The following is a 20,734-nucleotide window of genomic DNA, read 5'->3' on the forward strand; positions in this document are numbered from 1 at the left end:
TAATTGGATGCCTCTGGAAAGTTCACAAGTGGGACATGAAGACAACAGCTTCCCTTATTATTTGTCCCTAGCAGCTGGTATTTAGTTGTATGCTGCCTCTGCATCCAAAGGCTCCATCAGGCAACATACATACACTCATATTGAAAGACATTATGACAACAGTTCTTTATTAGCCAGCCTATGTATCATTCCTTATACATTTCCTCCTTTAAATAGACTTATTTGGTATACAGTCATACCTTGGTTTTCGAACAGCTTAGTTCACAAACAACTTGGAACTCGAACACTGCAAACCCGGAAGTAGGTGTTCTGGTTTGCAAACTTTGCCTCGGAAGCTGAATGTCCCGTGCAGCTTCTGCAGCTTCCAATTGGCTTCAGGATGCTCCTGCAGCCAATCGGAAGTCGCACCTTGGTTTCTGAACATTTCGGAAGCTGAACGGACTTCTGGAACACATTCTGTTCGAAAACCAAGGTACAGCTGTATAGATAACCAGGACTTCACAGAATAACTCTGCTCTACTAGGTACACCGTGCATCCCTTTCCTCATCAATCTCTATGAACCGCCTCATAGTTATAACCAGAGTTAGTGTGAAAACATTTTCTTGCTGATGATTCTTCTAAATGCTTCCTTCACATCCTTGTTCCTCAGGCTGTAGATTAGAGGGTTCAGTGTGGGGTTCACGAGTGTGTAGAACACAGAGGCCCATTTGTCCTGATCTAATGAGTAGCTTGATGGTGGCCTCAGATACATAAACATAACTGTCCCATAAAAGAGGGTGACCCCGGTGAGGTGGGAAGCACAGGTAGAGAAGGCTTTACGTCTGCCCTCAGCAGAGCGGATCCTCAAGATGGCAGCAAAGATGAAAAAGTAGGAGATAAGGATGACAATGATGGTGCTGAACTCGTTGACTCCACAGAAGAAGAAGAGGAGGATTTCACTGATGAAAGTGTCAGAACAAGACAACGCTATGAGAGGAGGGATCTCACGGAAGAAGTGGTTGATAACGTTGGGCCCACAGAAATCTAAGCTGAATGTGAGACTGGTGTGGGCCACCATACACATCAGACCTGCAAAGTCTAATCCCTAGCACCACACACACCTTATTTGACATGACTGAGGAGTAATGGAGAGGGCGGCAGATAGCAGCATAGCGGTCATATGCCATGGCAGCCAAGGTGTAACATTCAGCATCCACAAATATCACAAAAAACACAAACTGAATGACACAACTGGAGAAGGAGATGACCTTACGTTGGCACAGGAAGTCAGCCAGCATGCGTGGGGCAATGGCAGTGGAGTAGCCCAGGTCCATTACTGAGAGCTGGCAGATGAAGAAGTATATGGGTGTGTGAAGCTGCTCAGCCAGGAGGATCAAGAGGATCATGCCCACATTCCCAACCAAATTTGCCAGGTAGATCAATAAGAACACCACAAAGAGGATAACCTCTAGGCATGGATCATCTGTGAAGCCTACAAAAATGAACTCTGTCACGGTGGTGTGATTGCCCTCAGACATCACCAGACAATTTCAGAACAGGAGATGAAGAGGAGAAGTGAGGAAAGGCAAAGCCTGCACTGCCAGTTCCAGAAAATAGTAACATTGTAACCTGCTTCAGAAAAGTGGAGAATTAGTCTGCATTGCCAGATACTGCTTCTTTAGCCTTCTCTATAAAACTGAGAAAATGCTTCTCAACTGATGTATGCTTAGAAAGGAACACAATCTATTAAAACTTGTGTCTTCTCTAGGGGTAAAAGTTACTCTTTCAAATAATTACAATGGCGCAGAGAATGAATGCAGTAAAAAATATAAAAACTCACTGGGTCAGAGCATCCCCAAAGCAACAAATTTCTCCCCTTTCTCCCCCTCCATCTGCTAGTGCTGGCTGAAAGAGGGGAACTGCGAAGGTGAGGTGGGTAGGGCAAGCTAGGGGGAATCAGGCAGCCATCTTACACAGACAGCCTGTCAGCTCCATACCTGAGGCAGCCATGTTGAAAACTGGAGTGGGACACTCTTTATGTTCAATTAATTCATTCAGAAAACTTTGCTTATCATTTGCTCTGCCTCTATCCACCCTGGGCATGTGCCCTCCATGCCAACAAATTTCCACCAAAGGAATGCAACCCTTGGCAGTAGAAGGCTGCCATTCCCACCCTTGGATATTTTTTGCCTGTGTGATTCAGGGAAGAAAGAGGAACAGTAAGTGCACTTCACTGACCCACTACAAGGCCACATTAATTAAGACACAACTACAAAGTGAACGCGGGTGGCACTGTGGGTTAAACCACAGAGCCTAGGACTTGCCGATCAAAAGTTCGGCGGTTCGAATCCCCGCGACGGGGTGAGCTCCCGTTGCTCGGTCCCTGCTCCTGCCAACCTAGCAGTTCGAAAGCACATCCAAGTGCAAGTAGATAAATAGGTACTGCTCCAGCGGTAAGGTAAACAGCGTTTCCATGTGCTGCTCTGGTTCGCCAGAAGCGGCTTAGTCATGCTGGCCACATGGTCAGATCACATGGTCTGATTTCAAGATAGTAACTCTACTTCAGAAAAAGTCACTAACATGTTCCCTCACCAATTCTGAAGTGAATATCTTCAAAAATAAGCATGATAAAGACTTGAAACAAAATCTGCATTAAAAACAGAGGTCTGTGAAATTATTTTAATGCCATGGAGGTGAGAATACCTAACCTTCAATTAATGTACAAAGTTGAAAGTTGAGAATCATGGGGAAAATTTTCCCTTCAGGTAAAAAATACGTATCATTTAGATGGGTTTTTATTTCATCAAAATATGCTAGGAAATTATCTGAGCAACAACTTTTCCCTTGTTATGGTCCATACCATTAACTACTTATTAATCTATTTATTATTTGAGGTCTTTATATACTGCCTTTCATAAATACTGATTCCAGTTGATTTTCAATGCATTTTCAATACTCATCCAAACTCCACATGTACACTTTTAAGATGTATTTTGCATCATATCATTCCATAGTGTGATAAATACTCTAAGGGTTATTTTGTTATGGGACAAGCAAAGCACATAGGGAATAATTATAGACTGTGCTACAGAGTTCTGTATGTTGCAATTAAAAATAATAGGACTTTATCAGCAAAGAATGCCAACACTAATATCCTCCTAATAATGTCCTTTGTACACAATTATTTATTCATTTGCTTGTCTTCTCTGGGGTGCAGAATCCAGGAAATGTTTGTTTTAATAAAGACTCACAGGGCAAGCCACAAGTCATTGAAGATGTTACTAATTAGAATCAAGATTGTTAAGTAAATGAGGATCATTTAATCCTACAAGTGAACCAAGGCCAGAGCTGTAGCTAATCAATTTACTATATTTGTCAACCTCTGTATCCTGAATATTGTCAATACATCATGTTCTGTCTACATGCCATTGCCTGTACTCTGACATCACACACATCTCCTAAATCTGTATGGAAACTGTACATCAAAGTGGCATAACACCAGTGGTTTATAGTTGTTTCCGTTCATTAGTGTGGCAAAGAGAATGTAACACAGTGTTTGTGGATCGAGGGCCCGACCCCCGCTATGTGAAATAAACACACAAGGACACGTGATATAAGGTTAATGGGCAAGAAAAGGCCACAACTTTATTGATTACAGCAGTGAAAAGGTATTGGCTTAGGCATTGGATGACTATAGGAGGTGGGTTTATTCAACAGTAGGTGGAGCCTGTTGATGCTAATCCAACTATAGGCTCACCCCCTGATGTCACCGAGGGTCGTGCCATGGCCTCCCGCCAAGCAGGCATCGGACGGAATACACGACCGCCAGATTCCTTTAACGGAATAACCCACGGTAGATAGCATAGGCGATGGCCACACCTAGCCCTTGACACACATGAATCCAATGCCTAACCGCCACCCGAGCCGCAAAGGGGCTCGCCGCCAATACCCTCACAGCTGCAACCAATCCCTAATGCTACTAATGACGCTGTCCAACCAGATGTCATTCCCAATGTCTGTTAGATGAACTCAGTCATTCCGGTACATGGCTTGTTCGCCGATCCGGATACGGTCATGATAAATGACTTGGCCATACATAAAGCGTACACAACGGGCTACCGCCCAGTTCAAGAGTTTCCTGGTTTTTTCAATGGCCATACAGCTCTGCGCACCGCGCCAAGAAGGAGGACCAGAACACCATTGTTCTGGGGCACCAGGCCGCGATCGCCTCCAAGTCTCTCTTTATATTCCACAACAAGTCCACGCTTCTCCTATTAGCAAGGTCATTCTCTCACAAGTGAATGATAAGGATGTCAGGAGGGCCAAACGTGGCTACTCTGTCAATCCGCAATGGTATAAGCTCTTCCCAACGCATGCCGCGTCTCGAAAACCAGGAAACTCGCATCCCAGGTGGCAAACCAAAATGATGGGTAAGGCCGCAGCTGACCGCCCGAACGCGGGCCCAATGGACTATACTGTGGCCACAAATCCACACACTTCACCTGGGAACAGCTGAGGACGAAAGGAAAAGGGGAAAACGGGTAAGTAGATTCAACATAGCGGAGGATATACTAGCGGATATACCCTTTATAAGCATTGGATTTCCATCGGCCCATTTCTTTAAACTTGTCCGCAGGCGAGCCCAAGCGCGCAGCAGTTGAGGCAGCGCCGTCCTAAAGGAGTGGGCAGCACAATCCCGGGAAGCTAAACCGCAAGCATCAATAGCTTTGCGGAGTACTCTTGTGAATTGGTGTCTCAATAAGAGGGACCCGTCTTCGTGAATCAAAAGCGGACCTAGGCCAGGCGGTCTGAGGCAAAGATACCGCCTAGTGTCCTTTACCGGGCATGGGCCCTGCTCCCCCAGACATTGTGAGTTTAAGAAGGACACCCCTACCGGCCTGATCAGCTTTGGATTGACATTTCCGTACCATCATGCTCGTCTCGGACAGCTGCATGTCTTCCATAAGGAGGCCACGCATTAAACCATTTGCGCCACCTTCAACTACAACCTCGCCCACTCTTAGGGCGGCAAAAGAGCGATGGCATATGCCGAGGAAAAGAGGCGGGCCTCAAACTGGGACCAACAGATTGACCTAAGTTTTTGTTTTGTTTTGTTTTGTTTTTGCGTATTTGAGAGAGCAACCCGTAAGAAACTGGCTTACGGCCCTCGGCCGGTTGTAATAGCTCTGCGGATCAGGAAGTCACTGCATGGATCGGAGGAGAACGTGGCCTTAGCGAAGAAGCTAATGGCAGCTACATGTATTTTTGAGGTTTTAGGCGCACGTCCTAAGTCATCGAGGTGTGAAAGGTATTGCAGAACGTAGTCAGTGGTGGGCGACACGTTAGGCGAAAGCCCAGATGTCCCAGACCTGAAGCCCAAGAAATCGCGCCAGGCCTTCTTGTAAAACCTGAGGGTGGAGGGTGCGACAGACGCTAATACTCCCTTAATCACTTTGCGTCTCCAACGTTCCACAGGTGCTCCGGAAAGGGTTTGGGCAACAGCTGTGCTCGAGGTGCCAGCGACCGGAAGCGAGACATCACTGCCAGGTTGTTGGTTCTGAAGCACACTCTGCGATTTTGGAACTCCTCCGTCCAGATATGCACGGCCACTACTATTGGAAAAAACTCGAGAAAAGTGAGATCCCGCGTGATGCCCTTGCCCTGCCACCCCGTTGGCCAATGTTGGGCGCATCATCGACCCTTGAAATACAAGCCAAATCCCAGAGAGCCTGCTGCATCCAATTGGACCTGAAAATCTGAGGACAAGTTAAGGACATCCTGCCATAGGGACACTCCATTATAGTGTTCCCAAAAATGTCGCCCAAACCTCCAGGTCGGCCTTAACTGTCTTTGAAAGACGGACTCTGTGGTGTGGGTGCTTGAGACCCACCGAGAGCCTGGCTAGGCGGGCACAGAAAGGGCGTCCAGGGGAAACCCCTCTACAAGCAAAATTGAAACGGCCTAACAGGGGTTGTATCTGTCTGATTGTATCTGTCTGAAATGGCCTAACAGGGATTGTATCTTTCCTAAGTGTGAGGGTAGCATGAATTAATTCCTTAAGGGTGTCAATCTTCTCTTCCGGTAAGCGGAATGATTGGGCAACTGTATCCAGCTCAATACCCAAATACGTGAGGCACGTAGTCGGACCTTCCATTTTTTTCCGGCTGCTAGGGGAACACCCTGGTCCTGAAAAGGCCCCAAGCAGAGAGGCGCATTCCCCAGTGTTTGGTTTCCCCACGAAAAGAAGTGTGTGACCCCATTGGCGTTAGTTCGGAATCGTAGGGCCCAATCCAAGAAGGTGCTAAATGATTCAAATGCCGAGCAAGCTACTGAGCAGCCCATTGGCATAGCCTTGTCAATGTAATACTTCTCTTGGAATTTGAAACCCAGCAGCCAAAAGTCCTTGGGGTGCACTGGCAAAAGGCGAAAAGCCGATTCTATATCACTTCAATTGAGCAAATTGGTCAAGCAGGCCAGGCACTGTTTAGAACCGCCAGCCTGTGTCTTTCCCTTTTAACTTAAGCCTTTATTACCAGAGGACACTTTAGCCCAGCCGGCCTAGTTCCGTATTGATTAAACCGACCACACTTGGAAAGAAATCAGATTCAAACCACTAATCCCTAATGGCAAATGAAACTGGGATCAATTGTTTATTATTTATGTATTTTAAAAGGGGTCCTCTAGTCCAGCCCCCTACAAGGCAGGAATCTTTTCCCCAATGTGGGGCTCGAACCCACAACTGAGAGATTAAGAGCCTGATGCTCTACTAACTGAGTTAACCCAGCTGTTTCAAATCTATAACAACTCAATAATGGACAGAGTTGTATTACCTTTCCGCCCCAAAAAAGGACGTGAAAGATACTAAACAAACACCGGCCTTTATGAACAAATAACCCAAATCACTTACCATGAATTAATGTATTCAAGTAAACTGTGCTGGGCGTAAGGCAACAAAATTGCAATGAAATAATTAAATTATTATTATTATTATTATTATTATTATTATTATTATTATTATTGAATTCAATTTATTCTATTCTATTCTATTTATTTATTTATTATTTATTTATTTATTTATTTATTTATTTATTTATTTATTTATTTTTGGTGTGCAGTCAACTGCGTTTGGTTCAATAGACTTGCCCCTAATGACTACGCCCAACTTCGGAAATAAATTGTAGAAAACAAGCTAATTAAAATGACCGTGCCAACATCAATTAATGAATGTATTAGATTAGCTTTGGTTAGTGATTGCTTTGAATTGCAATGAAATAATGCACCAAGCAACACTTGTGCTGTGCTCAGCTGTACCCAGACCAGTGTAACTTCAGTGCAATAAAGCCAAAAAGTACAGAAAAGCTGTGAAAACTCACGAAGACAAGGTTCCTAGTTCAAATATACAATCCCCCCCCCCACTGGTCACGAGGTCACGAGGTTACTATAAAGGGGCACGCCGCCTTTTACTAATATACCCAAAAACTTAAATAAGCTGTATGAAACGTCAGTTGGCTACTATGAAATGATAGATGTATGAGCAGCCACTTGGTTTCCGAAGCACTATATAATTCTTGCCGCAAAGTAACAAACCGAGGAGTGGATGCTGCGAAAAGTAACTGGGACCTAGTCCGGACTGGCTCTGCCCTGGTGCTTACACCCGCCCTTGTTGGTTGAGAGTCACCAGAGAGTGCAACCGAGGTGCCGGGAAGGTCATCCCACTGAGAAGGAGGAGGGCTCTCTGGAACAACCTGAGAATAGGCTCCACTCTCTGGATTGTATCAGGAATGGCATCAGCGGATGGGGGTGGGCTGGGCTTTTAATCGGGAAAACGTTGCTCATAATCATCCATAATTGACCTAAATGCCTTGAGAAAATGGGAAATGGGCTTTTGGTTATAATTCCTTCCACGTAGCCCCCCGTGATGGATTTCCCGTCGCATTACGTGCTGTTTCTGATGCGTGCTTTCTTTAGGGCACCATGAGCTGTGTTGTGCTGTGATAAAGTGTAGTTGTTATTTAACGAGTTGGGTTGTTATTTAATATTTATTTATTTATTTTACTTTTTTGTTATTTTATTATTTATTTTATTATTATTCATTAATATTTATTACTTATTATTGTTATTTATCATTATTAATATTTATTTATTACTTTTGTTATTATTATTTGTTCTATTATTTATTTATTTTATTATTACTATCGTTAAAATGATCAATATTATTACCAGCAATCAATTAATCACTTGATTGTAATGTTAATATGTAATTACTGTACAACCAATAGCGTCCACAGCAAGGTAGATGAATTCAATATTAAACAATTGTTATTAGTTCCTCAAGTAACCCCCAATGAAATTGTATCTATAACTTAGTTTTAATATTACTGTTATCAATAGCTCGCCGCCACTGGAGGCAAATGATTAAGCTGAATGTCAGTGAACTGCACTGTTGAAGCTATTTAAAATATAATAAATTGTATTTGCTTCCTCCCTCCTTTATTTATACTGTATATAAATTGCCACTGAGGCAGATGTGCTCAGAAGCTTACTTAATACAATAAATTGAATGATCTGAAGGCATTGAGGAACTGCAAAATGGGTTTGGGTTTATTATTACGACGGTTGCCATCTGCAATGTGTGCTGGTACTGCACCCGTGCGCTTCCTCTTGTAAAATGTGCCTCCTATTTATTTCGTCACTAATTATTTTATTTTATTTTAAATTTAATTTTCATTTATTTATTTATTTATCTATATTTTTAATATTAATTATTATAATTTTTTATTTTTTATAATTATAATTATTTATTATTATTATTTATTATTATTTATTTTTCAATTTTATTTTATTTTATTTTATTATTGTTGTGGTTATTTTTAATTAGTATTAATATCACCAATCAATTAATAGCTTGACTGTAATTAAATGTCAGTATACAATTATTGTGCATCAATAAAGTTCAAAGCACGGTTGATGAATTAATTATTAATCGATAGTATCTCAATTAATAGCCAATGTATTTATAGCTATGAGTAGAAATTACTATTATCAATTGCTCCACGTAACTGCTGACAAAATGAACAAGCTATACGTCACTTAACTGCACCGCTTGTATTTATTTATATTTGTTAAATCACAACCCAGCAAGAGTTCAAGCAGCAGCGCTCAGCTACATATTAGCACCTGGCTCCAAGGAACAATCCCATACACAAAGCAACCCCAACTGCAGTCAAACAGAATTAGAAGATAATTGCCTACAATAAAAAGTTGCCCCTTTTAAATGATAGGCAAATCTAGGTGCAAAGCATTGCCAAGTAATCAAACAGAATTGAAAATAACTGCTTACAAGGGGATGCTCAGAAGCTGCAGCCAAATTAAGAGAAAAGGAAATCAATAAGATTCCAGGCCCACACCAGCGGCCCTCTGAAAAGGAGGGGTGAGGTTGCTCTTAAGGGGTTTATCTGGGGAAACTTACACCAAACAAAAGAAACTTTGCCAAACAAAGAAAGTAAATTTTTTGCCCACAAGGTCGGCTCAAGACCAGTTGATGGAAATAAAGGTGCTTAAATAGACAAAAGACTGTAATTGGTCAAACTGCTGGTTAGTTAAACTGACAATGCAACTAGAGCTGCTGAACTGCCCGGTGCTTAAAGACAATGCCTCACAATCTGCCGGTCACTCAAAGAACAATCAAGCCTGCCCAGCATTTGAAAAAACCTGTCTGGTAACTGTGATGACTCAGGCAAGAAGCAAAGGGAAATCCAAAGATGCCTTATTTTTTATTTATTTATTTATTTATTAAGGTGAATGTGATGTATCTTTCCTGAAAGGGTGGGGGGTGTAGGGAGGGAGGAGGGGTGGAGTGAGGAGAAGGAAAGCGTGGGGGGGGGAGTTTGGAGGGAGGAGGGGTGGAGGGAGTAAAATGAAGGAAAAAGTTTGAAGAAAAGGAAAATAGCTGTCCTTTACAGTGAGCCAAACTGAAGTGGAAATATAAACCGTGAGTTAACCTGGACTTTTTAGTAAGGTACTATAAGCCAAAACCTTTTTTTTTGTTGTTGTTTAAAAGCAGTTTTCTTTAGGGAGCCTGTACTGGCAAATGCAGCCAATGACAAGAACCAGGCAAAGGCACACCTTCAAAGGTTCTAAACGTATAAACATGCAGTGCTGAGGAATGGTTTCCTGATCATAAACCCTGAATTGTCCACCCCAAGCCCTGCCTTATTTCTTCCCCCAAACATCAAGCGATGGCTTAGAGGGGTGGCTTAGAGAAACCAAGAGGGGTGAGGTTTAAGTGCACAATGTATTCCAAGCCCCAGCAGCCTTTAAATTTTACAGTGGGCTCCCGATTTAAGTGGTACCAATGGAAGGGATGGCAGGGTAAATTAAACCCACGCTAGCAGAGTAATAATCAATAAACGGCAGGCACAAACACACGCTGCAAACACACACACACGACTTAAAATTGGAGAGGAGCCCTGAGGATCATCTAGTCCAACCCAAGCAATGCAGAAATATTTAGCTGTCCCATACAGGCTCTCAAGGACAATGGAGGGGAAAAACACATAAGCACCCTGGCCAACAAATTAAATGTAAGGCAAACCCACTCAGTCACCCAGACCAGCCATGCAATTGGACAGGCAAGGGCAATAGAGGGGAAAACATACAAGCATCCTGGCCAAAATGGAAGGAAAGTGAGGAGACGAGGGAGAAAGAAAGATGGAGCCACACTCACACTCAGACCTCGCTGGGGGCACGTGCTGGGCACAAACAAATCAAGCACCAGGAGTGGGGGGAAATAGAAGGTTAAATGTAGGTTTTTACACGGAAAAGAGCACACAGCAAGGCAAACCTGGATGCCTGGGTTTTTAAAAGCAGTAAAGCAATGAGCGCATGCAAGCCTCTTAAAGTTAAAAGGCATGCAAGGAACCAGACCCCCCCCCGACTCCAAACCTCATGGCTCTTCTCTGCTAGCTGATGACTCGCTGCAGGACGACGACGACTGAGGAGGAGGCGGAGCTGGAGCCGCAGCATTAAGCTGCTAAACACGCCCCCCGGAGACACCTGGTTGGCTGCCTCCGGTGGGCGTGGGCACCAGCCAGGTGAGGAGGGGCGGGGGCTAAGGCCCCCGGCCAGGGGCGGAGCTCGGGCTCCCGCCCACAACCACTCCCCTCTCTTCCAGGGAGGAGAGTCTTTCCCAGACTTGGGTCTCCAGCTGTTTTTGGACTACAACTCCCATCATCCCTGACCACTTGTCCTGCTAGCTGGAGACCCGAGTTTGAGAAACACTGATGTAACACTACTGGGAGAGTGAAAAGTTAATAATTGTAGGAGAGCCTATCTGCCATCCAGAGGCAACATGGGAATACGAACACCTGGTTGGGTTATTGATAAAGTGGCTGCCAATAATTAGAAGCGATAGGCCATAACTGTGTTTATATTTAAATATTTTTAGAAGGGAAAAAGTCATCATGCTGCAGTTTGTGTGGCCGCCAATAGGTGACCATGTGAACTGCAGCATGACAACAGTGGATGGAACGAGCAAAACCGATAGGATGACTATGTGAATGAGCAGGCCAGCAGAATGAGCAAACACACTGGCGGGCAGGCAGTCCAGGTGGGCTTTGACCTGTTCCCTGTGATGCTGCCACCCGCCTGTCTGCTTCCATGATTGCACAACAGAGGGAAGCCTGGGGTCTGAACGAGCAGACGGCTTAGCTGAGTGAGTAGGTGGGTGGGGTGAGTGAACAGGCAGCCTGGCAGATGGCCCAGGAAGGCCTGCAGTCCTTTACACAACCGTCATCATTACTGCTTTCCATGGTTCACACTAGTTGGTTGTTTGTTGCTTCCAGAAAATAATGTATAAGGAAGTTCTTTGCTCTCCCTGCAATGCTTTTTCTTAATTTATAAAATTTGGCAAGTGTAAAAGCAACAAAATGGAAGTCGAACAATATAGAAAGATGAGTCTTCCTGTATGAATTAATAAATTATTCTTTCATGAAATTCCTGAAGCCAACCAAGGTTATGAGATCCCCTAGAAAATGCTTTAGAATGAGACTTGACTGATTCTCAACTTCACTGGTTTTGTGGTTATCTTGTTCTTTCTTTGTCTTCTCCTCCCCTATTGCTCAATCATTTACCTGCCTTTGGACTAGCCACACTCAACCTGCTGCTAGGGGAAACCCATCAACCAGCACTGTTTTGAAAGCAATGGTACCTCTCTTTTTCAGTGATGTCATGGATCCCTTAGAACGAGTGCCTTGTGCACCCTTCTCCTCCATACCATAAATAACCTTCTATATGTTATTTGTCCACAAATAAAATATAGAGAACGAATATTCATGTGGAGGGGTAAGCCGTGTGAATTTCCCCGATACTTACTACAGTGGTACTTTGGGTTACAGATGCTTCAGGTTACAGACTCCGCTAACCCTGAAGTAGTACCTCGGGTTAAGAACTGCTTCAGGATGAGAACAGAACTTGTGCTCTGGTGACGTGGCAGCCGGAGGCCCCATTAGCTAAAGTGGTACCTCAGGTTAAGAACAGTTTCAGGGTAAGAACAGACCTCCAGAACAAATTAAATTCTTAACCTGAGGTACCACTGTATTCCTATACCAGTTACAATTTTGCTCCCAGCCTAAAATATTAAAACCTGAGTTATCCATAGCACAACACATGGCCTCTTGCAAAAAATATAAAGAAAGGGACTGAGGAATTGAGAAGTTTGCACTTATTTTATCTTTAAATACCCAACCTTTCTCAGGGCTTAATCAAATAGTCAAATTGGATTCTGGGAAACCATACAGTATCCATTCTTGTCCTCTGCTATTATTGTGGTTGCATGGCCCTTTGGAATTGTTTCCTGTTCCTTGCAACTTCCTAGAGGGTTTGATTCATTTATTTCCCACCATCCATTCCCACCATTTTAACACATTTTCACAGGCAGCCTGCAATAACATGCCAATAACATGCCAACTATAGGGCCGGTTGCATTTGCTGACTCCAAGCAAAACAGAAATACACTAACACCCCAATGCTTGGTGACAAATCATACCGGGGAACAGGTCTAAATCTTTCCAACCCTTGCCACATACAGTGGTACCTCGGGTTACAGATGTTTCAGGTTACAGATGCTTCAGGTTACAGACTCCGCTAACCCAGAAATAGTACCTCGGGTTAAGATCTTTGCTTGAGGATGAGAACAGAAATCATGCAGTGGTGGCGCAGTGGCAGCAGGAGGCCCCATTAGCTAAAGTGGTGCTTCGGGTTAAGAGCAGTTTCAGGTTAAGAACGGACCTCTGGAACGAATTAAGTTCTTAACCCGAGGTACCACTGTAGTGGTTTCATCCAAATTTTCTTTAAATTAGTTGAAGTCCTTCCCATCATCCTCTGTACAGAAGAAAGGCTGCATTGCAATACTCTGTATTTGCAATAAACCCCACCTTTCATTTTGTTGAGATATAGTTTTCTGCCAAAGAATTAAACATTTCAATAAATTTCATTTATTAAATTTGTATACCACCCTTCATCTCAAGGCAGTTCATAGGTATAAGATTTAAAAAACAACAACTAAAAAGACCTAAAAGCAACAACAAATTTATAGTACATGTTAAGTCCAACCAAAAAGAAATATGAAAAACAAAGGAGTAAGTACCACAAATAATAATGCAACCACCCACCAAAGACTATGATTCCACCAAGGGCGAGAAACTCCCTGGTGATGTTCAGGTCCAGACCATTCAGATGGAAAGTTTGAAAAATCTTCTATCTTAGTATTTTCTCTATCAATAGTTGGCCTTCCAAAAGGGAAACTGTTCGTTTCAGTTTACCAGTCTTTCTGGAAAAATGCTTCAGTCTGGTCATCTGCATCAGAATAACCTCAAGGGGAATATCTGTGATTCCGCCAACTCCATTTGTGCTTCTCGTTCTTGTAATTTTATGGTCTGGTTCTGGAGCAACCTTTTCTAGGTCAGTCCCTCAGTTGTGCTCCCCCGAGGCACCCGGTGTTCCCCTAACCTCCAGGGTAAGAACTGCAACAGGTCAGGAACTCATTTTAACTTGCATGCAGCGAATCCAGGGGTTGTTTCCTTCTCATTTTACAGAGGGATGAATGGCCAGAAGTTCCTGATGAGGGATATCCCACTGTGACTCTAGGCAATTCTTTCTTATTACCTACTTTACCAGGACCCAATCACAAGGTTGCAGATCATACAGGGCCACATCCAGAGGCCAGGACTGAGTATTCCTAAAGAGCGTAAGAGCGAGAGTCAATGCATTCTGGAGTTCTTCAACATGTTTAGCCAATTTTTAATCTCCTCCCATTAGTGAAGCATATAGAATGCATGATGGCCCAGTTAACTGAAATAATCTTCCAAAGAGGACTTCATCAGGGCACAGGCTTGTACCTACCATTGAGGTGATTCTAAGCTAAGTTTCTTCACCAAGTTTTCCCAATCCCACCTGTTACGTACTGAGTTGAATAGGATCCAAACTGCATCAGTCTGATTGGTCCTAGAACAATAGGATCCAAACTGCATCAGTCTGATTGGTCCTAGAACAATAGGATTCAGAATGCAGCAGTCTGATTGGTCCTAGAACAATGCAGCAGTATGATTGGTCGGCAGGAGCCACCCAATCTAGCTCCAGATAGAAGTGAATCCACAACCTGATTGGCCTACAGGAGAAGTCCGGAATTAGCCAATCACGTGCAGCCCATTGTGTAAATAATGTATATAAAGCAGATACTTTGAGGGGACTTTCATTCCTCCTCACCACTATGAGATGAATAAAGAGCATGAAATCACTTTGCGATTTCACCACCTTAATTTTCCCAGTAGTTTTCTCAACAAGCCCTTGATAACTGTGGGCAATGCAGTGGATGCAGTTGCTGGGTTATTCCCAAGGATGTAAGCACTGTTTAAACAGCTTGATTATTGAAGTGGGATCCCAAATCTGGCTCTGTTATTTGAGGACCTCCAAACTGGGGGATGATATCCTTCAGTAGAGCTTTGACTACTGAAGCAGCACCTGCCTTTCTGGTCAGGAAAGCCTTGACCCATTTCAAAAATGTACAAATTATTAAATCTACCACTTCCTTCTCAGTTTCCTCTATCCATGCTTTACTCAAAAGATGCCCATAGCCCTGGCATGGAGGCATAACTGCAAAGTCAGTGTGTAATCTCTGAAGGGGGCCAAAGATGTTACCTGGAATACAACTCCCATCATCCCTGACTATTGGTCATGATTGCTGGAGAAGATTGAGAGTCTAGCGACATCTGAAGGGCCTCAGGACCCCATCCCTGCTTCAGAGCAAGGAAGGAAACAGCATTGTGTCACACATTACAATTACCTGATGAGACTAACAAGATGGTGATTATTACTGCGTAGTCTCTCTAGGATGAGTGTCATGGGAAGCTGCCCCCAAGGCTCTCTGTTGTTCAATAAGCACATATACTCTCATCACCTCTAGAATCAGTTCTTTAAAACACATGTACACTCATAGCCTCTAGAATCAGTGCACAATATGAAGAAAATTCTGTTTGACTACAGGTAAGGCTGAGGTGATGCAATCAGATCCTATAATATGCATGCTGAGTTTTTATGGGGAAGGAATAATCTTTCTTCTGCAAGAATAGTAGTTGCCATTACTGAAAGTATTTATCCACACTTAATGGGTTTTTTAAAAAATCAGGTAAATATCCATTTTAATGAACTTTGAATCTTTTGTTTTCAGTTAGTTTGAGTAGCTGGAAACCAATGGGTATCTAGTTGAGGATGCAGGGCTTACTAAACTGTGATTTCTGAATTTGGGGGGGGGGAACACACTGAATGGAGTAAACGGCTTTAATTTTGGCTTAAAACTGCTTTTCCCCACCCTCAGTGTCACCTACCCCTGCTTACTCTACTCATACCTCTGTCATTGTTCAAGATCGCTCCTTTCCCTCTCTCAATTTTTCTACATGCCTGCTTTATTCAAGCCTCTGTTGTTTTAAATTTGGCATTTTTCCATCTTTGCTTAAAACCACAACTTTCCTCTGTATCATTCAATCTCTGCTTTACTTAAACCCCAGTTGTTGTTTTAAAATGGGCAATTCCCTCTGTCTTTCCATTCCTGCTTTACTCAAACATCTGTTCTTGTTTAAAACCACAATTTTCCTCTCAGTGTTTCTCCACCCCTGCTTCACTCAAAGTTCTGTCATTGTTTAAAAATAGTCACTATTTTTTATTTCATTATCTCACACATATCTCATGTGTGAGATATAAAGGGTGTGGAGCCCTCATATATTCCATTGTAAGAAGGTACTTTACTTAAACCTCTGCTATTGTTTAAATTCTTCCAGTATGATTACTGGAGAATTGATGCTTTTGAATTAAGGTGCTGGAGGAGACTCTTGAGAGTCCCATGGACTGCAAGAAGATCAAACCTATCCATTCTTAAGGAAATCAGCCCTGAGTGCTCACTGGAAGGACAGATCCTGAAGCTGTGGCTCCAATACTTTGGCCACCTCATGAGAAGAGAAGACTCCTCATGGAAAAGTCCCTGATGTTGGGAAAGATGGAGGGCACAAGGAGAAGGGGACGACAGAGGATGAGATGGTTGGATAGTGTTCTCGAAGCTACCAGCATGAGTTTGACCAAACTGCGGGAGGCAGTGGAAGACAGGAGTGCCTGGCGTGCTCCGGTCCATGGGGTCACGAAGAGTCGGACACGACTAAACGACTAAAGAACAACAGCAACAATTGTTTAAATCCACCTCTTCCTTCTCTGTTTCCTCTATCCATGCTTTACTCAAATGTCTGTCTTTCTTTAAAACCACCACCTTACCCTTCTCAGTGCCTTTGCCTTCTCATTCCCAGGTCATGGTCATGGCTGGTGTGCAACCTCCATTCTCTTTTGCTCCCATACACCATGGTAATTTCATGCAAGCCCAGGCTTGTGATGAGGCACTACAAATCCTCCAGTGGGGGCTGCATGATGAAGGGAAGGCATGGCCAGTTGGTCCCTGAAGAGTTAAAAGTGGTAAAGAAAATCTGAAATGATGGCACACACTCATTAAAGCCCCTCCTGTCTTTCTTATTTTTATGAATGTACACAAATATAAAATTAACTCTGGAGTGGCCATGCATTTGCCTAACGTAAGTGGAGTTTGCTTCATAGTGCAACATGAAAAATATTTTTGAAAAATGTTTTTCCAAATTATATAAAAGAAAATCGGTTTCTTTTTTTAAAAAAAATAAAATGTTTCCAATGCACACTCTTATATTATCTCAGGTTTTCACTATGATATTCAATGTTTTCTCTTATCTATCCTAATTTTAGCCCTCATTACTGATTGATGGTTAATCATACTGGAAGAATGCAAGAGGGGAACAGGACCCAGGTGTCTGAGTTCATTCTCTCAGGATTCACAGATCGTTCTGAAGTGGAGATACCCTTGTTTTTGCTCTTCCTATTAATTTACCTACTGACAGTGATGGGAAATCTGGGTATGATTGTGTTGATCCAGACAGACTCCCTTTTGCAGTCTCCAATGTATTTTTTCCTCAGCAACCTGTCCTTCATTGACATTTGCTACTCCTCCATCATCATTCCCAGGCTGCTGTATGATCTCCTTACAGAGAGGAAAGTGATTTCATACAATGAATGTGCAACCCAGATGTGGTGCTTCACCCTCTATGCTACAACAGAGTGCTACGTTCTGGCTGCTATGGCTTATGACCGTTTTGTTGCCATCTGCAAACCACTGATTTATCCTATTGCCATGGCCAGAAACATCTGTCTTCAGCTTGTGGCCGGGTGCTACCTGGTGGGGCTTGTGAATGCTATTGTTCACACCTGTGGAACCTTTAGTTTGTCTTTCTGTGGTCCCAATGTAATTAGCTCCTTCTATTGTGACATCCCTCCTTTGTTGCGACTCTCCTGCTCAGACAACTATGTTTCCAAGGTTGTACTCTTCGTCCTTTCCACTTTTGTTGTGGTAGGGAATGCAATTATTGTTCTTGTGTCCTATGCTTATGTCATCTCAGCCATTTTGAGGATGCGGTCATCCACAGGCAGACAGAAGACCTTCTCAACCTGTGCCTCACACCTGACTGCCGTTGTACTGTATTACGGGTCCTTGACCTTCATGTATGTGCAGCCTGGAGGCATTGAGGCAGTGGAGCAAGACAAGATTGTGTCCGTCTTCTACACCATTGTGATCCCCTTGGTCAACCCCATGATCTACAGTCTGAGGAATGAGGAGGTGAAAAGAGCCCTGAAGAAAAGACTAAGCAATAATATCTTACTCCCACAGCAAAAGCAGTGAATATTCATGTGGTTCTTGTTGTTAAAATGTTGTCCTATCTTGCACCTTTGTCTCACACAATATTGGATTTGAGCCAAAATATATCAGAAGTCATTTTTCTGGAGAGAGAGAAAATATCACTGTTTTCCAATTTCAGGCTGGGTATATTCCCAGCTCTGCTGCAACATGCCAGGAATTGAACTATGGCTTCCTACTCCTTTTGATTTGTCTCCAGAAATATATGAGAAAACTCCTTAAAAATAGCCCATTGATGGGTCTTGACCCCAGCCCATCTTGCACATATATCTAAATTTGGGTCCCCTATGTGTTGGAAGGTTTGTATCGAAAGAGCACATGTGGTGGTCTTGCAAACATGTATACGAATTTTGAGAAGAGTTAATGGAAGAAATTTCTGAAATAATAGGTGAACTGTTGCCTTTAAACCCGCAACTATGACTTTTATCCATTTTTTATTCGTTTAATACACACTTAATATGTAATTCTGTGAACTGCCCTAAGACCCCTGGGTATAGGGTGGTATATAAATTCAATAAATAAATAAACAAGCCACTTACATTTTTTTCCTAATAGGAGCTGCTCATTTGACAATATCACAGGGCTGGAAGGTGTCCTCAGGTTTTTCTTTACATATTTGGTTCTATAAAATAATGCTTGTTCCCATTTTTGAGAAATTGACTTATACATTAAGGGTATATCCAGATCTAGGTAAACCTATGGATCTTGCTTCCATTTTGTGGCCATTTGCGTGGACAGGCGGAGTCCCCAGATCCCCCGCGGTCCCCCCGTCATGCGGAATAACGACTCGAGACAACGTGCTATGGGATTAAATTGGCCACAACTTTATTGAATTTCAAATGTGGGTAGACCTTGGCTCAGGCATTGGGCGTTCTCCCTCCCCAGTCCCCAGCCGGGGATCTAGGGAGCATCAGGGTTTTTCAGTGTGTGTGTGGGGGATGGGCCGGCTCTGGAGAACATATGTTCAAGCAGAGACAGCCGCCCCCGTTACGCCGCCGCCGCAGGGGAGAGCAATGACAACCTTTCGGCGCACGGCCAAAGCCTCCCTTCAGAAACCCCTTTAACGGGGAACCCTGGTATCGCCGCCGCAAAGAGGAAGATGGACTAAAGGATTCCGCCCAAGGCCTGATACTGCCAAAGTTGTGACGTTTTGCTACGGGAAAGGCGAAACCTGCCAATGCAGGGAAATTCCTTTCCGGCCCTTTAACAGCGACCTTACGTAGCAGCGCCCGCATACCTGTGAAGAAAAGTTAACCTGCGAAACCTGTGAAGAAAAGTTAACCTGCAAAATAAGGCATTAACTGAGGGTGGGTAGGGTGGGAGAAGCTCTGGAGCCAAGTGAGGATTCCCAGGTAAGATCCTCCCTCTATTGTGTGGGCAGGTAATCCCTCCCCTACCTGGACTGGTCTCCTTGGCAACGCTTCCCCCAGGTGGGATTGGGCAAATGACTGAGGTAGGCGGAGACCTCCAGGTACCCCACCTGAGGGAAGGCAAGGCCAAGCCTAAGCTATTGGAGCCGCTCGAGATCCAGGGGCTGCACGCGTCCACGCAAAGGGCGCCCCCCGTTTTTAAGCGGGGAGCGGTCATTGTTACTTACCGTATATAATACGCCAATCATGGGGGTGGCAAGTCTCAATGAAATATGACTCTATTTGGTATTCATAACATTTGTTTTGTACCAGTTCTGTATCAGTTTGGTTTTTGTTGTAACATCTAATTCAATGTGTGGTCTGCATGATTAATCCCTTGACTTGGCAAATAACAAATGGTAAGGTTCTGGTCATAGACCTTTGTAGAGCTCTTTTGGTTTTCTGAAAGCTTTAAAGAAGTAGCAGCCCTTGTTTCCAATGGTAGAAACCTGCTGGGAAATAGCCAAATGATGAAGTTAGTTAGGGTAATTAAAAACACAAAGAACAGGAAAAATTCTTGTCTTGCCCTCAGATAAAACACTTGTTTAATTGGCCAAAAGCCTACTGAAGGAAATTTACTGCAGTTTCAATGTGTTCTTGTACACATTGAGGAAACTGATTGATTGTAAAGCCACTTCCGGCCTGCCCAGGAGGTGGGGTTGCGGGCTTCACGCCCACCCCCCACGTGAGCGGGGGCTGGTTTCAGCCCCTGCGAGAGCAGGGGAATCCCGGCCGTGTCTGCCCCCCCAGCCAGCCAATCGGCTGGCTGGGGGGTGTGCATGACCTGCCCTATTTAGGGCCGACGCAGAGGGGGCTCGCCCTCTTTTCACCGGCTAGCCCCCACGTTTTCCCACCCTCCCTCCCTTTAGGTAGGCTTTAGGTAGGTCTCTGACTTTGCTATGGACTTCGGTCTGTCACCGCAAGGGGCATGGTAGGAATTTTTCCCAATTGGCAATTTCAGCCATTGGGTTTTTCGCCTACCTCATAGCAACTCATCACAACTTTTCGGCATTGGCGGTAGGCATTGGTAAG

At 43.7% G+C, this 20,734-nt stretch overlaps 1 protein-coding gene and 1 pseudogene across 1 annotated transcript; one reads left to right on the forward strand and one right to left on the reverse strand.

Moving 5' to 3' along the window:
- Window positions 1–584: 584 nt before the first annotated feature.
- Window positions 585–20,734, reverse strand: part of LOC128418782 (olfactory receptor 1019-like) — a 36,195-nt pseudogene continuing 16,045 nt past the window's right edge.
- Window positions 17,328–18,278, forward strand: LOC128415871 (olfactory receptor 1019-like). The gene has a single exon (XM_053392641.1). It carries the CDS (start codon window positions 17,328–17,330, stop codon window positions 18,276–18,278), a length of 951 nt encoding a protein of 316 aa, XP_053248616.1.

This window comes from Podarcis raffonei, chromosome 1 (assembly GCF_027172205.1).
Source record: "Podarcis raffonei isolate rPodRaf1 chromosome 1, rPodRaf1.pri, whole genome shotgun sequence".
Taxonomy (NCBI): Eukaryota; Metazoa; Chordata; class Lepidosauria; order Squamata; family Lacertidae; genus Podarcis; species Podarcis raffonei.

What these genes read in the sequence shown, in the direction of transcription:
- LOC128415871 (XM_053392641.1), top strand. Translation starts at nt 17,328, where the DNA reads ATGCAAGAGGGGAACAGGACCCAGGTGTCTGAGTTCATTCTCTCAGGA.